The 14,455-nt window shown below is 39.9% G+C and overlaps 1 protein-coding gene across 2 annotated transcripts in view; it reads right to left on the bottom strand.

Annotated features, from left to right (window-relative positions):
• SH3D19 (SH3 domain containing 19) overlaps positions 1–14,455 on the bottom strand; it is a 137,488-nt gene that overhangs the window by 17,252 nt on the left and 105,781 nt on the right. For both annotated transcript variants that reach the window (XM_054031006.1, XM_054031007.1), the window contains exons 10-16: positions 13,939–13,997; positions 10,496–10,760; positions 9,846–9,914; positions 9,528–9,668; positions 7,229–7,301; positions 6,684–6,814; positions 2,913–2,971 (exon numbers count right to left, since the gene is read on the bottom strand). In XM_054031006.1, the coding sequence (XP_053886981.1) occupies positions 2,913–2,971; positions 6,684–6,814; positions 7,229–7,301; positions 9,528–9,668; positions 9,846–9,914; positions 10,496–10,760; positions 13,939–13,997 (797 nt within the window). The remainder of the gene's footprint in view (positions 1–2,912; positions 2,972–6,683; positions 6,815–7,228; positions 7,302–9,527; positions 9,669–9,845; positions 9,915–10,495; positions 10,761–13,938; positions 13,998–14,455) is intronic.

The following is a 14,455-nucleotide window of genomic DNA, read 5'->3' as shown; positions in this document are numbered from 1 at the left end:
ATGGGTACAAACTATCCATAGGCCTAGCTCTCCAATATCCAATCCCTGCCTCTCAGTAGGGTGTATGTCGAGTGGGAAGTAGCAGGCTGTAGGATGCCAGGAGTGGGAGGGAGTGAGGCAGCATGGGCAGTGCTGTGGCTGATCCCTAGCTGGCACCTTGGTCCTGGAGAGCTGCTTTCAATTGCATCAGGTCTCTTTTCCTGGCTGGCCTGCCCAGGATCAGAGGTTTGGAAAGCTGACTCGAAGCCACCCTGCCCACTCATATTTTGCACAGTTAAGAAGCTGGCCAATAGAATATTTCCAAGTTAAGAAATACACAAAAAAGGGAAAGTAATGCGGTCTTATTCTGCTGAAGCCACATAAAAAAAAAAAAATCTGAGCAACATAGGCTTTTAAAATATTTTTTTATAGCTGGACGGCCTGTAGTCAATCTTCAGTGGAGGGGACGGGGCGGGGGACACACATCAGCAATGGCTGCAATCACATTTTTATTTAGTCTGTTTGACAGATGAGCCACTGTGAAATGTTAGTTTAAATAGTACAGCAAGATTCACACACCACCTTCCCCCAAAACCTTGAAAATGCAGCATGATGTTTTGTAGCAGAGAAGACAATTTTCCTCTATTGGGACAAGCTTTATTTTTCCATGGTGGATTTCAGAAAATATAAACTCTTAATGTAGGGGGGGGGGGGGAAATCAATGCCCCTGACAGCTTTACAATTTACAGCAAGATACTACACACTGAATTCATTTTTTTTCATTTAACTGGAACATAAAGTTGCTGTGTAGCAATATTTAAATCACTGAATGCACCAATTATTTATCATTTAGTACCACCCCCAGAAATACAGGGTGAAGGAGGCTGTGACCCTAAGAGCTCCCCCATGCCAAACTGCATTCTGTTGTCATGCTATTTTCCCAAAAGGTGGCATGTAATATATCACTGGAAAACTAATAACTCACTGATCATTAATATTCTTGCACAATGAATATATAGTTAACCCACAAAGAACTGTAAAGATGTGCTGGAAATATGTGACTAAAATGTGTTTAAACCAGGGATGTCAGGGAGAATTCATAAACAGGTTTTCTCCAGACAAAGGAAAGAGGCCAACATCTCAGATCAGATGTGGCCAAATTCAATGGGCTAGTCACTTGTATCAGAGGTTGCAGGATGGGATAATTTGCGTTTTAAAAATCACCAGCAAGGGAGGAACCAGCACAGAATCTACACCAGACAGCATGGTGTCCACACCCAGCAGAGGAAAGGAACTTTATCTGAGGATACACTTCAAAATAATACATTTCAAAGGTTTACTGGACTATAAGGAGGGGAGTGAACCCCTTAGTTATCCTTCACCTTAGGAATGAAAGAAACCAAGCGCTTTCAGCTCCATGTGTTGAATCCTGGCTAAAGGTCTAGCCAGCCATGCGAGAAGAAAGACTATGGTGAGAAAAACCGCTTTGAAGAAAAGACACTAGTATGTTAAGTAGTTTTAGACTTAGAATCATATTTTATTTTGTTTGTAACCATTTCTACCCTGATTCCTTATATTTGGTATCACTTAAATCTGTGTCCTTTTGTTAACAAACCTGTTTTGCTTATACCATACACCAACTCAATGCTTTGATTGAAATAGACTGTTGGTTAGCCCCATTGAATGTAATAAGCTACTGTGTACTGTCTTGTTAAAGGACCAGCAAACTTGTTTTTGTGAGTGTTGCAGAAAGACGTCTCTGAGGAACTTGGGAAGGGGGTTCACTGATTGTTACCTGCGAGACAGGGTTTGGACTGGCAGAATCCTAAAAAGTTTGCTGGCAAGGCACACAAGCCAGTGTGTCGGAGAGCTGACACATAGCAAGTGGGAACTTTGCTGCTGCTACGCTGGGTCTGAGAGGGGCAATACAGAAACTCACAGTTTTGGGAACCCCAACAGATTGTCACACAGGTGTAAAAAGGAATCCCTGCCCACTCCCCATCTCTTTCTGTGACATCATTTGAACCCTGATCACATATTGGTCACCCTTCTTCCTAATTCTAAATTTTTCAGTTTATTTTGCTAAAAGTTAGTAGTTGTTTTTTTAAGAGGGTGATATGGAGGGACTTTTAAAATCAGATTGCTACTGTTGATCTTTTCTAGTGACTTTCAAAGCTACCAGAAAAGTGGAGTTTGAATAGTTCTACTATTAATTTGAGATTTTTTTTTTTTTTTAACTTTACCTTTAAGGGAAAGGCTCAGACGGTTTTGTGTAACCCACCTCTGCTTCATTTTGTTTTTTACTTTGCAAGTGAACAATCATGTAAGTCAACAAACTAGCACTGTCCAAAAATGATACTATGGAATGCAACTGAAATCGAGTTGTATCCATTTGCACCAGGAATGATACTACCTCTCATAGTCTTTCTGTATCAAAATAAGTCTATAATAATTGATCATGTGAGGTGCTGAGCACATACAATTAATGGGAATGGTAGGTGCACAGACCCTCTCAGCATCAAGCCCTAGAAACAGCTCTTCTCAGTATCTCAAAAAAGCAGATTTCAAAAATGATTTATTTCAAAGTCAATATCAGCTGCCATTTCTTAAATCCGTGAAGTTCAGTCTGTTGTTTATATTCCAGCCAAAAATAAAATTGCATTGTTTTTAGTCATCTTTCAGGAATATTTGTTCTATTTTACAGTAATTAGTGCTTAATTTCATATGAATTAGACTAAAAATGGAAAGATTCTTATTCAAATATTCCTAGTTTGCAAAAATTAAACAGCATAAACTAAAATATTGGTGCATCAGAGTTTGACTAAATTAACGCTAATGCCTCTGTAAATCTGAAGTAAACATAATCTTTCTGCTTATTTGTTTTTCATATATGTCAAGATGAAAAAGAGAGCAACAATGTGTATGAAACTCACGTAATACATGGTGATGAAAACAATACTTTTTTCCTGTTCTCTTCCTCTGGAACATCAATCTAATAATGAGAAGACCAAAAAACAAAACACAATAAAAAACAATACACAATCAATCTTAAAATTATAGTGGCATAAATTTAGCATATTTAATGTCAAAATTAGAATATTCTCCATTCAAATTAGTTAATTACATTGCAGTTTCAGCTGCAGGTGCCACACATAGGGTGACCAGATGTCCTGATTTTATAGGGACAGTCCCAATATTTGGGGCTTTGTCTTATATAGACATGTATTATCTCTCACCCCGTCCCAATTTTTCACACTTGCTATCTGGTCACCCTATCCACATGGCACTACATAATCACTGGAATGTTCTGATCATTGGCTACATTGGGGGTGGGTGGGTGCTGTTTTGGCATAATCACTTAACTCTTTGATGCCAGGGGCCCATCATCATTGCTATTCAACATTATGGAAAGAAACAACAACGTTTCATAATTTACATTACTAACAGTGTGTTTTAATAGCAACAATCCTCTTTGTTGACTGACAGAAAATGGAATTGGATGCTACTACACACTGTTGCTTTTGGCTCCAGGCTCATAATTGATATTGCAATCTATTATCTGCTAGTGCAATTCACAATAGTCAAGATTACTGTTTAGAAATATCCATTCCGGGCTTTGATCATCCAGATTTTGCCATCTGTACCCCCAAATAAACTAACACATCTCAAATTGTTCTTCAGTCTGCATGCAAAGACAGAATGTAAAAAGAGATTAAGTGTCACCAAAAGCCCTCTTCCTTATCCCATTTGGAGCTGTAGACTGTGCACTAAGGGACCCTGCATGTGTATGGTTTTAAGTTTTTATTTAAAAATATCATCACAGTCATCATCTCATCTCTTATCACACAAGAGAGCTACAAAATATGCAGCATGGCCTAGTGGACTAAACATAAGATTGGGAGTCAAAAGACCTTGTTTGTAGTCCTGGTTCTGTCACTACTCACTGAGGGCCTGACCCAAGTCCCTCACTAATCAATGGGAGTCTTTTCATTGAACATCTGTGGGTGCTGGATTGGGCCATGCTTTACCTTGGGATAATGCCTACCTGACAAGGGCATCACGGGGATTAATTAGTTAATGTTTGAAGTGTACCATAGATGCTAAGTATTATTATTTGATGCCTAGACCTCATGCTGATATCCAGCTTAACATTATGAGCTAGAGATAGAATTGGCCCTTGGATCAGTACTGAATCTCTGGCCCCAATGAGCTGATTATCTCTGTTAACTGTTTTTTTTATAAAGTGTTCTTTCTTCCCAACAGATTGTTTTAAAATTGCCAATCTGTAAAGAAAATATTTTAGTGCTAAAAGAGTTCAATTCATTTTTAAAAATAAAATAAACTTTCAAAATTAAATATTAGTATGTAAGAATCATTCCTGGGTACACAGAAAAAATTAAAATGAGAGCAGCTCAGGAACACGCTCCTAGGTTCATTTCCCCCTTATTTATTAGCTACTGGATCCCACAGTATGTTTTCTAACAATTCCAGTATTGTCTGACAGAGTGAGCCAAATGCAGGCCTGGCGCAGCTCCACTGACTTTGGACTTGTCTATACAGTGCCCCAGTGCAAATTAGAGGAGCATGAGTGCTCTGCTCCAACTAGACCTCACTGACACAAACTAAAAAGGTACCTATTTCATGTTAACATAATTTTGTTTCAAACAAGATTGTGCATGTTTACACCAGTGCTGAATTTGGCCCAGGATGCTCACTCCACTGTTTTAAAACAGAATAAAACTTTGTTTTAAAAGTTAGCCATCAATAGAAATCAAATTGTGAATTACATAATGTTTGTTTGGAAACATGAAGAAGGTGAAGGGTGCAGTCTATTTACCTAACAAATCTCAGTATTAGTCCTGTGTGGGTGTAACACCCCCACCCATTCTCACTATTCCTAACTATGACAATATTTATTATTCAGTAATGGTATTGAGCATATTAAAACTCACTGACCTAAACCGTTAAAAAATGGAATCAGAGTCTGTTGTGTACAACTCCCTCACGATGGTTAGAAAATACCTAAAGTTATTAATGTAGCAGCAGTTCCAAAAGTAAGTTGTGCATGTGTAACTTGAGGTGTGATTTTAACCCCAGTTAGTTAAACCAGTGTAAAAAACTGTATGATCATGGTGGAACACTGTATGAACATTTTGGACTAGTTAAAGTTGATTCCTAATGGACTTGAGCTAAACCAAAATCACCATGTCCACAAAGCCTTTGGCACCATTTTAACTAAACTGGCTTAAAATCACATCTTAAGTATCCACATAAGTAAGCCCACAGAAATGTGACATTGCTTGCCTTAGGTCCCATATTGAGACAATGGCAGGGCTGGGAATGGAATCCAGATCTCTTGACTTCTTTGAACAGTACACTTATCCACCGGATGACTGAAAAGATACATAAATGAAGTGGAAGTTTCTATGCTACTATCAGTAGGCCCTGGTCTACACTACAAACCTATGTTGGTATAAGTACATCTCTGAGGACTTGTCTATACTACCCGCTGGATCAGTGGGCAGCGATCGATCCAGCGGGGGTCGATTTATCACGTCTAGTCTAGATGCGATAAATCGACTGCCGAGCGCTCTCCCGTTGACTCCCGTACTTCACCGGAGCGAGAGGTGCAGGCGGAGTCGACGGAAAGGATCAGCAGTCAACTCACCGCAGTGAGTAAATCTAAATACATAGACTTCAGCTACATTATTCACGTAGCTGAAGTTGCATAACTTAGATCGATTCCCCCCCAGTGGAGACCAGGCCTGGGTGGTATGGAAAATCCCCTGAGCAACGTAGTTATACCCACCTAACACCCAGTGTACACAGCGCTATGTCGACAGAAGGGCTTCTCCCATCAACATAACTGCCACCTCTCAGGGCGGTGGAGTACCTACGCTGATGGAAGAAGCTCTCTTGTTGGCATAGGTAGCATCTTCACTAAGTGCAACAGTGACCCAGCCACTTCAGTGCTGTAAGTGTAGACAAGTCCTTAGAAAAACTGTGTCTGTTATGTCCTGTGTCTCAGATTCCCTTATCCAGGTCTCTTTGCATTGAGCAGGCTATCCTGTACAAATTAGCAGCCGTGGTGTTATCTCCTCAATACTTCCTCACCACTGGTTTGATTACCTTTATTGTATAAAGTGATCCTTCCTTTTAGGAGTTCTAATTTGTTTTCTTTGGGGAGCTTTTTTATTGTCTGCTGCAGTTTCTAAAACATACTTCAATATCAACATACCATGTCAGGGTGCACATCTTGGGAGGGTTGAAGGCATCCCAATACTCTCAAACAATTTAATGCAAATCCTTGATGGAACTTCTTGCTTAAGTGTAGCTTAAGTGCAGCTTCTTGCTTATGTGTAGCCGTTTATGCTCTGTAACACCAGGGAAACTCCCATGGGAATTTGCCCAGATGAAACAGAACAGAATCTGGTCGGGGTGATTTATGAGCATTTCTTAAGTAACAGCTGCAGTTCTCTCACTTGACTTTAAATTAACATGAGAATCATACCAATAATGGTTGGGCAGAGTTGCAAGATTAAGTAGATTTCTAATATCACACAAAAACCTGATCTCTCTTCTGTGCACTGATGCAAAATTTACCTAGTTAACAAGTATAAAATGCACAGGAGAGAAGGTAAATTAGGCCTTGATCACGAACATGAGTAGAACACACTATATTTCAATGGAAATGGGCTACATACAATCACTTTAATGAAGTTGGCAGGAAATATCCCTGTGCGATTCCCGAGTTTTCCTCTGTACCACTCATTATCTATTTTCTCCAGAAGATAAACAGTCTCTCCAGAATGGAGGTCCAAATCATCAGCATGTTCTGTAAGACAGCATCATTTCAGTTACAGTCAGTGTCAAATGCAGTGAATTTCTCTAAGTAAAAGCTTATTAAATATACACCATACCCAAAAGTTGAATCAGTTTTAAAAAGTCTTTATTAACATGGGTATACGGTTTGACATGTAAGCTTTAACTCAAAATTGTTCTGAGCTAAAACCATGAAACAGAACATGCACACATTCGGGGTAAGTTTGGATCCAAACTTAGCAACTTGGGCCCTGCAATTGTACCACGTTTCAAATTCCTGTGAAAATCAAAATGCTACATGCCCTTTAAACCTCAGTGTTCCAAAGAACAGAAGAAAAGTTTTAACTATTTTCTTCCCTGCTTTGGAAGCACATTTTACGCTATTAGTCAAACTATACACTTATTAGTATTATTTATGTGCACTCACCTGCTGGAAAATCATGCAGCACTACAGCATGAGGAGCACTTTTGTCAGAAACCCTCTGAATATTGTTTGAATCCTTACAAAAAACACAAGCAATTTAGAAATTATGAAAGATATTAACATGAACATTCTATTATTGATTCTGAAAGATATTTTTGCTTTTGGATACAATTCCATCATGCATATATGATTCCAAACTGCCACCTTTAAAGAAAGGAATTATTATTACGCATAAATTAATGGGCCTGATTCTTCTCTCACTTATACTGGTTTAAATCAAAAGTAATTCCATTGAATGCAGTCACCCAGGTGTAGAACCAATTTAAATGAGAGGAAAAATGATGCAGTTTATTCATATTCACTACCTCTTATCCAACTGTATTACAACAATTTTGAGTTTTGCAGCACACTCTATCTGAAGACTTTTGCCATGTTATTCTGATGGTACCTCCTTTATACCCCTTAAAACCTCTATAGCCCTTTTCTGTCATAGTAATGACTCTCACAGTAACTTTTCCTTCTTCTGGAGCACCACACTTTGCTGGTTGATGGCACTTATATCTTCCCCCCTTTTTGTTTTTGGACATCAGCTATGTCATCTCCATAACATATTTGGCTCATGAAGTGTTAATCTAGAGGTTTTTCTACATTATAGTGCAAATAAAGATACTCTACTGATAAGATTTGGTTGGGGCTGTGCATGATATTCAATGTAAAACTAAACATAGATATTAAATTTCAACATTTGCAGTTTTTTGAGTTTGCAGATTCTGTGAACATGTGAGGTTTCACATGAACATTATTATATCAGTGAAATTTTGGTTAAGTTGGGGGTGCATTTTTACATTAACTAGTTTCTTTTCTACACTAGGAAAATTTTCTAAAAAATTTCTCACTCTTTCAAACATCAGTTTGGCTGAACAAATTTTAGCAACTTTGTGTGCCCTAGTATAGATGGGATATCAGCTGTCCACATATTAAACATCATATCAATTACGCTCAGAGCTGTTGTGGGGGGAAAAAAATATATAGATATAGATATATATAAAATGAAGTTTCCCTAGGGCAGACAAAATGTTTTCGTGCATTTTGAAACTCTGATGAATTTTGATCTAGGCTTGGTTGCATGGTTAAAGTCAAATAGCTGTAGTCATGATATTCCTGCTGGTTTCCTGATTGGCTAAGCATCCCTAGGTGCTTGAATCAGGGTCAGCAGAAGTCATTCTGACTTATTTTCTCAGGGCTTGTCTACAGTGCAGCATTCAACTAGTTGCGCTTCAGTTGTTTGTATTGCACCAACTTGAAGCACCAGTGATTGAGTGTCTCCATACTAGTCACTCTCAACCATTTTAAGGTTTGCCCTTAAGTCCACACTAAATCAGCCCTAAACCGATTAGAGTGGGATATCAAAAATTCATTCATAAATTTCATAGATTTTAAGGCCAGAAGGAGCCATTGTGACAGTCTGACCTCCAGCATTCAAAGCTGGCAAACCTTAGTCCACCAGCTGAGAGCCCCCATTCTGCCCTTTCAGCAATGAGCCCCATGTTAGCCCTGCCTACTCAGTCATACCTCCACAGTGCAGGTCCTCACATAGTGATCTTGCCATGGATTGCAAACTGAGACTACCTCAGCCTACCTGAGATTCATCAGAGCGAGATCATCAGCTAGTAGCCCATCAGTGGTTCACTAGTTAAGGAGCAGTGCATTGCTGGAGGGATGTGCATATATAGAAGTTGGGGGGGAGCATGCCTTGGAAAAGCATGGCTGGGTAGGGGGGAGATTCCATAGTATGGGCTATCACAACAGAGAGAGAGAGAGCACAGTCTGAGCTGATGATCCAAAAATGTTGGGAGACTGGCTTTTCTGAGTAGATTGGGGTAAGTTTATAGAGGAAATATCACAAAAACTGCATATTAATCTACCTCCCACCCACTGGTAGAAGGATTTCAACTCGATACCTTGGCTGATGAAGTGAGGGCTGATGAATAATTGCTTTGTTTGAATGTAATTCAATGCAATACAAAGAGTACGTAACATGAACACAGTGCAAAAACTGAGCAATGTGAATTACAATGTACTGGAAATAAATGTATTCTTAATATGTATTAAATAAGAAATGCACACGTTTGATAAAATCAATGTGCTGCTGAGAGCTTGGAGTTGCTATTCTTATTATTAATCATATTACCACCGTTGTGCCCTGAAACGTGCTAAGCACTGTACAAATGCATAGCAAGGCACAATCCCTGCACAGACGAGTTTACCATCTAAAAAGATTTAATTAATTCTTAATGTTTACCTTTTGCTTGCTTGTCAGATGCTCATCTAGGCGGGTGATTATCTTCATATGAGACAAGTGCACTTTGCCGGTTTCCCCTCCCTTTTGGCACTTGAAGTAATTGCTGTCGATCTGCTCCAGCAGCACAAGAACATCCCCATGCTTTAAGGTACGGCAACATTTTTTGAAACCAAGAGATTTAATAAACCAATATTACATTTTTCAGAGTGTAACCTTTAAAGCTTAAGGCAGTTGATGCTTTAACATAATAAAAGACTAATGATTTAGTGTGTACCTGCAGAGAGGGAGAGGGGGAGAGAGAGAATGAATTTCTTTTACCTTGCAGCCGAGTTCTCCAGGGTTTCTAGGAGAGAAATCTTCCTTGGCAATTCCATGAGGCACAGGCAGCTTAAACAGAAATCCAGACAAATTATTCACAAATCAAATGAACTCTCACACTCTAAACACCTGAAATTCATGCTGCACGAACACAAGCGCCTGCACAGTGATGCAACGCAATATAGATACATCCACCTTTCCCTCCTATGTGTTTTGGCCACTGGACAAACAATTTAGGAAGAGATTTTCAAAGGTTTGTTGTTGTTTTATTAAAGGAAATGGGTATTTAGCACTTAACTGTCATTTGTGCCTTTGAAAAATATCACCTATACAATTCAAGTCAGAGTTTAAAACCAGCTAAGGGTGCACAGAGGGGACAAGAGGCCTTTCCCTTATCTCAGTCCTTGCTCACCCCACAGCGTAGCTTCCATTTCCTCCTAGCACCCAAGGTTTGTTCACAAGACACCCAAAGACTGTGGAGAAGGAGGAGGCAGAGCTATTTTATATATAAACACCCCCCTTCCCCCCCCGGAAATATGCTGAAGGTGAAAAGCAGCAGACTCCTCCCTCACAATAAATCACCTTATACTCTGTACTGGAAACAGCTCTATCCTATATGCAAAAGCCAGGCACAATATCTCTACTCTCACCATGTATTTATTGTAGAAAGTGTGCCCTGGTTTAGGTCGAGGCGGTAATGCTGGGTCTTGATTTTTTAAAACTTGACTCTTTGCTCTCTTGACTCCCATTCCAAACATGTCATGTTTTTTATGGAGTGTCAGGTCAGACGAGGATCGGCAAACAGGGTCCTTTTGGGAAGAGGTCTTGGTTCCAGAGTGTTTTGGTGGAGGTGGCCTTCCAGGAATGCCTTTAGGTGGAGGCAGTCGAGCTGGTACAATTTTTCCATCCACAGGCCTAGAGATTGGTTGAATGATCAAAGAAGTGTGCATTTTAAACAAGCATGTATATCCCCCATATCTCTGAGACAGCCACACAGCATTCAATAGGGAAATACGATTAATTGAAACAGGAAGAACAATACAGTAGAATCTGGATTATTTGAAGCTCTCTGGAAACACCTGAAACCTTTGGATAACTGGGGGAATTAAATAATCAAGGAAGCCTTCTCAGTAGGGTTCCTTGACTGCAGATTTCAAATCCTGCTGGCCAGTTCCAATTACAGGGAGCTGGCTGGCTGGCTTCCCTAGGGCCCTCTAACTAGGTAAGACTTCAGCCAGGCCACCTACCATTAAAGAGCTTTGTCCAGAGCTGAAGTGCTTTGAATGAGGTGCTTTAGCTGAAGACCTGCTGGATCTCCTGGACTTAGGAAATCAGTCTGGCTCATTTCTTGGGATTTCACTTATCTGAAACATCCTGTCATGTGAACTGAATCATGCCACCAGCTAAACTGATGGGACAAGACCCTACTTTGGATAACAGGCATCATCAGATTAATAGAACCATTTGCCACTTTTGTGAAATGAGATTATTCTGTACAGAAAGCTACATTCAGAATGTCCAGGCTTCCTGGTTAAGTTCTAAGTATAAATTTTCAAAAGTGCCCAAAGTGACTTAGGACCCTAAGTCCCATTGACTGTCTATAGGACTCAGACTTCTAAGTAACTTGTACGCTTGAAAAGGTACCACTACAAACACTGGTAAAAAAGAGCTAAAAAATGGTGCTGCCTGTACTGTGTATTCACGGAGTGTGATTTTCAAAGGCTAAGAATGTGGCCAAATCAATAACTTGTGTACTCAAAGGTACCTCTCTTCTAAATAAGGACTGCTTTCCTGTCAAATTTCAGCTTTGTATCCCTAACTGGATAGGTACAAACACTGTCCAAAAACAGGATGTGTGTTGTGTTTTTTTTTAAATAATCTTTATGCAACCTTGAATATAGTGACCAGATATTATAAACACCACAATATTACATGTTTCCTCTACAATTTACTCTGGCATTTTATAAGAGGTTCATTAGTTCAACACAAACAAGTATTCACTAGCATGAGTTCTCAAAAGGTCGTAATAACAATAAGTCACAACAAGGTATGTATTAATAGGCTTTTGGCCTGTGCATCTGGTGTTTTCAGCAAGTGCCTTCAACCACTCGAGAAGAGTATTAATAAGCTTATTAATGCACCCACCACATGTTCCTTATAGCTATTACAATATGGGCTCTAGTCAATACACAGTTTTGTGAGGATTTATGCCAGATATCATTCCATTATGAAAAAAGCCTTCTAAAAGAGTAAGTGAACATAGTAGGAAAATGGTTATATACATCTTTTCTCAACTATTTTGAATATTTATTCTAATCCTTTCTTTCTTTTTTCAGAACTTCTTGGACCTTCACCTCCTTATTCCTTTCCTTCAGAAACCCAGCTGTCATTTCAGCACCAGTTAATGTTCCTACAGCCCCCTTCAACTCACTTTTTTTTTTTTTTTTTTTTTTTTTTTTAAAAACAAAAGTGAAAAAGAGAAATCTGTTCATCTATGTTCTGTCCCCCCATCCCTAACCTCCCTCCAAATAAGCATTTTAATCTAAAATGACAAAAACACAATTAGGAGTGTTTCAAAACTGAACCACGAAAATAACCAGATTTTCAGTCCACTTTTTGTGAGGAGATATTATCAAATATCTAGCCTAAGAGATCTCATGTCTGGAAAATCACAGGGTTGTTATTAATCATAGGTCTTCTGTGAACTTGAGCAGAAAGGGAGGGGACAGAATTTCTATCTACTGGGTTCACAAAGAACATAAGGGAGAGGTCAAGAGTTATCTAAAACTAAATAAAGGCAAAAAGTGATACACATATAAAGAGAAACAATGAGTCATCTCATTTTCTCTCAAGGCAACTCTTCTTATAATCACTCCAACATTAGGAGATTCACTTAAACTTTCATAACAGAAATAGAGCTTTATTGTCATGATACCCTAAGCAGAGTAAATTCAGTTCCACGATCAGCTCAAGCCTCCTGATATAGGAAGAGGGAGAGGGTGATACAGTAAAACTTTGTGCTTTGGTACACAACCAACTATAAAATCCATACATAGATATCAGTGCCTAGATGGCATGGGCTTATCAGCAGATTTTCTACCACCCACCAATCTGTCCCTGACAGTCAGTGGAGCCTTGGTCCTGCGCCGACCTACTTCCTTTTGCCTGTGGGTGCTATTCCTCTTCCTGTTGCTGAAGGGGATAGGGAGGCTGTAATTCCTCCCACAGTTCCACTAGGGTCTCGGGACTGAAGAGTAAGCAAACAGTGGAGGTTCTGTACATCAGTGGTTCTCAAAACCGGTCCACCGCTTGTTCAGGGAAAGCCCCTGGCGGGCTGGGATAGTTTGTTTTCCTGCTGGGTCTGCAGGTTCAGCCAATCACTCCCGTTGGCCACAGTTTGCCGCTCCAGGCCAATGGGGGCTGCAGGAAGGGTGGCCAGCACATCCCTTGGCCCACACCACTTCCCGCAGTGCTCCCCTGGAGTGGCGAATTGTGGCCAGTGGGAGCGGCAATCGGCCGAACCTGCGGACGCAGCAGGTAAACAAACCAGTCCGGCCCGCCAGGGGCTTTCCCTGAACAAACGGCAGACCAGCTTTGAGAATCACTGCTGTACATAACGCATTTAAACTTTAGAGCTGACTTGGCACCTTTCCTCTTCAGCAACAAGGGTAACTGCCCCCTCTTTGCTCCCACAGCCCAAGCCCAGCCACAAGAGCAAGTGAAGATAGCTGTTGATGATCTTTTCTGTGGAGCAGAGAATGGTCTCCAGCTCTATCTGCTTTCAGTTATGGGCGAAGGAGAGAGAGAACAGAACAGAGAGAGAACAGAGTGGCAGTCAAACAATAAGAGAAGAGCTGAGTTGCAATCTTTCTAAAGGCCTCCCTTCTCCACCATACCAATTAGCCACAATGTGGTGTGCATTAGTTGGCTATTGGTGCATGCCTAATTATTAGTGATATCAAAAGCAAAACTTACACAAGCCTACTGTCTTAATAATATACAGTTGATAAGTATGCATACTAGACCGACTAAGCAAAGCAATCCAGTAGCTAATCTCAGACCCCTGAAATTGCTACTTAGAAATTCTACTCACCTAGGGGGCAGCACAGGCTCTGTCCAAGAAGTACCTGTTGGATCTGAATGTTCAGATTCCTACAAGAACACAAAAATGCGATTTCAGTTTATGTAAGAAACATTAACAGGTTATTGGTTAAAAAGATGCCTTTCTTATTTAAATTATACTAAACAGAGAAGAACTTCAAATCAGAGGCCAAATGAAGTCCACCAACAGGAACTTTTTAGGGCAATGCTGTACAAGAATATATTAACAGGAGTCATGGGATGAATTTAAGAAGGGGAAAATTTAGGCTGAATATCAGGAAAATTGTAAATATGGTAACTCTTAGCTTGAGGGATAATATTTCTCTCTCAAAAAATGTGGTGGGAGCACCATCACTGCAGACATATAAAAAGTCGACTGAACAATGCACTAGAAAAAATATTGTATGGAAGAAACCTGCACTGGCAGGGGATGGACTAGATCAGAATTGTGTTGTCTCTTGCAGTTACTTTACTCTTCTACATTATCTTTCAGACAATGGCTCTCTTTG

This window comes from Malaclemys terrapin, chromosome 5 (assembly GCF_027887155.1).
Source record: "Malaclemys terrapin pileata isolate rMalTer1 chromosome 5, rMalTer1.hap1, whole genome shotgun sequence".
Classification (NCBI taxonomy): domain Eukaryota; kingdom Metazoa; phylum Chordata; order Testudines; family Emydidae; genus Malaclemys; species Malaclemys terrapin.
This window is presented reverse-complemented; position numbering and strand designations above follow the sequence as displayed.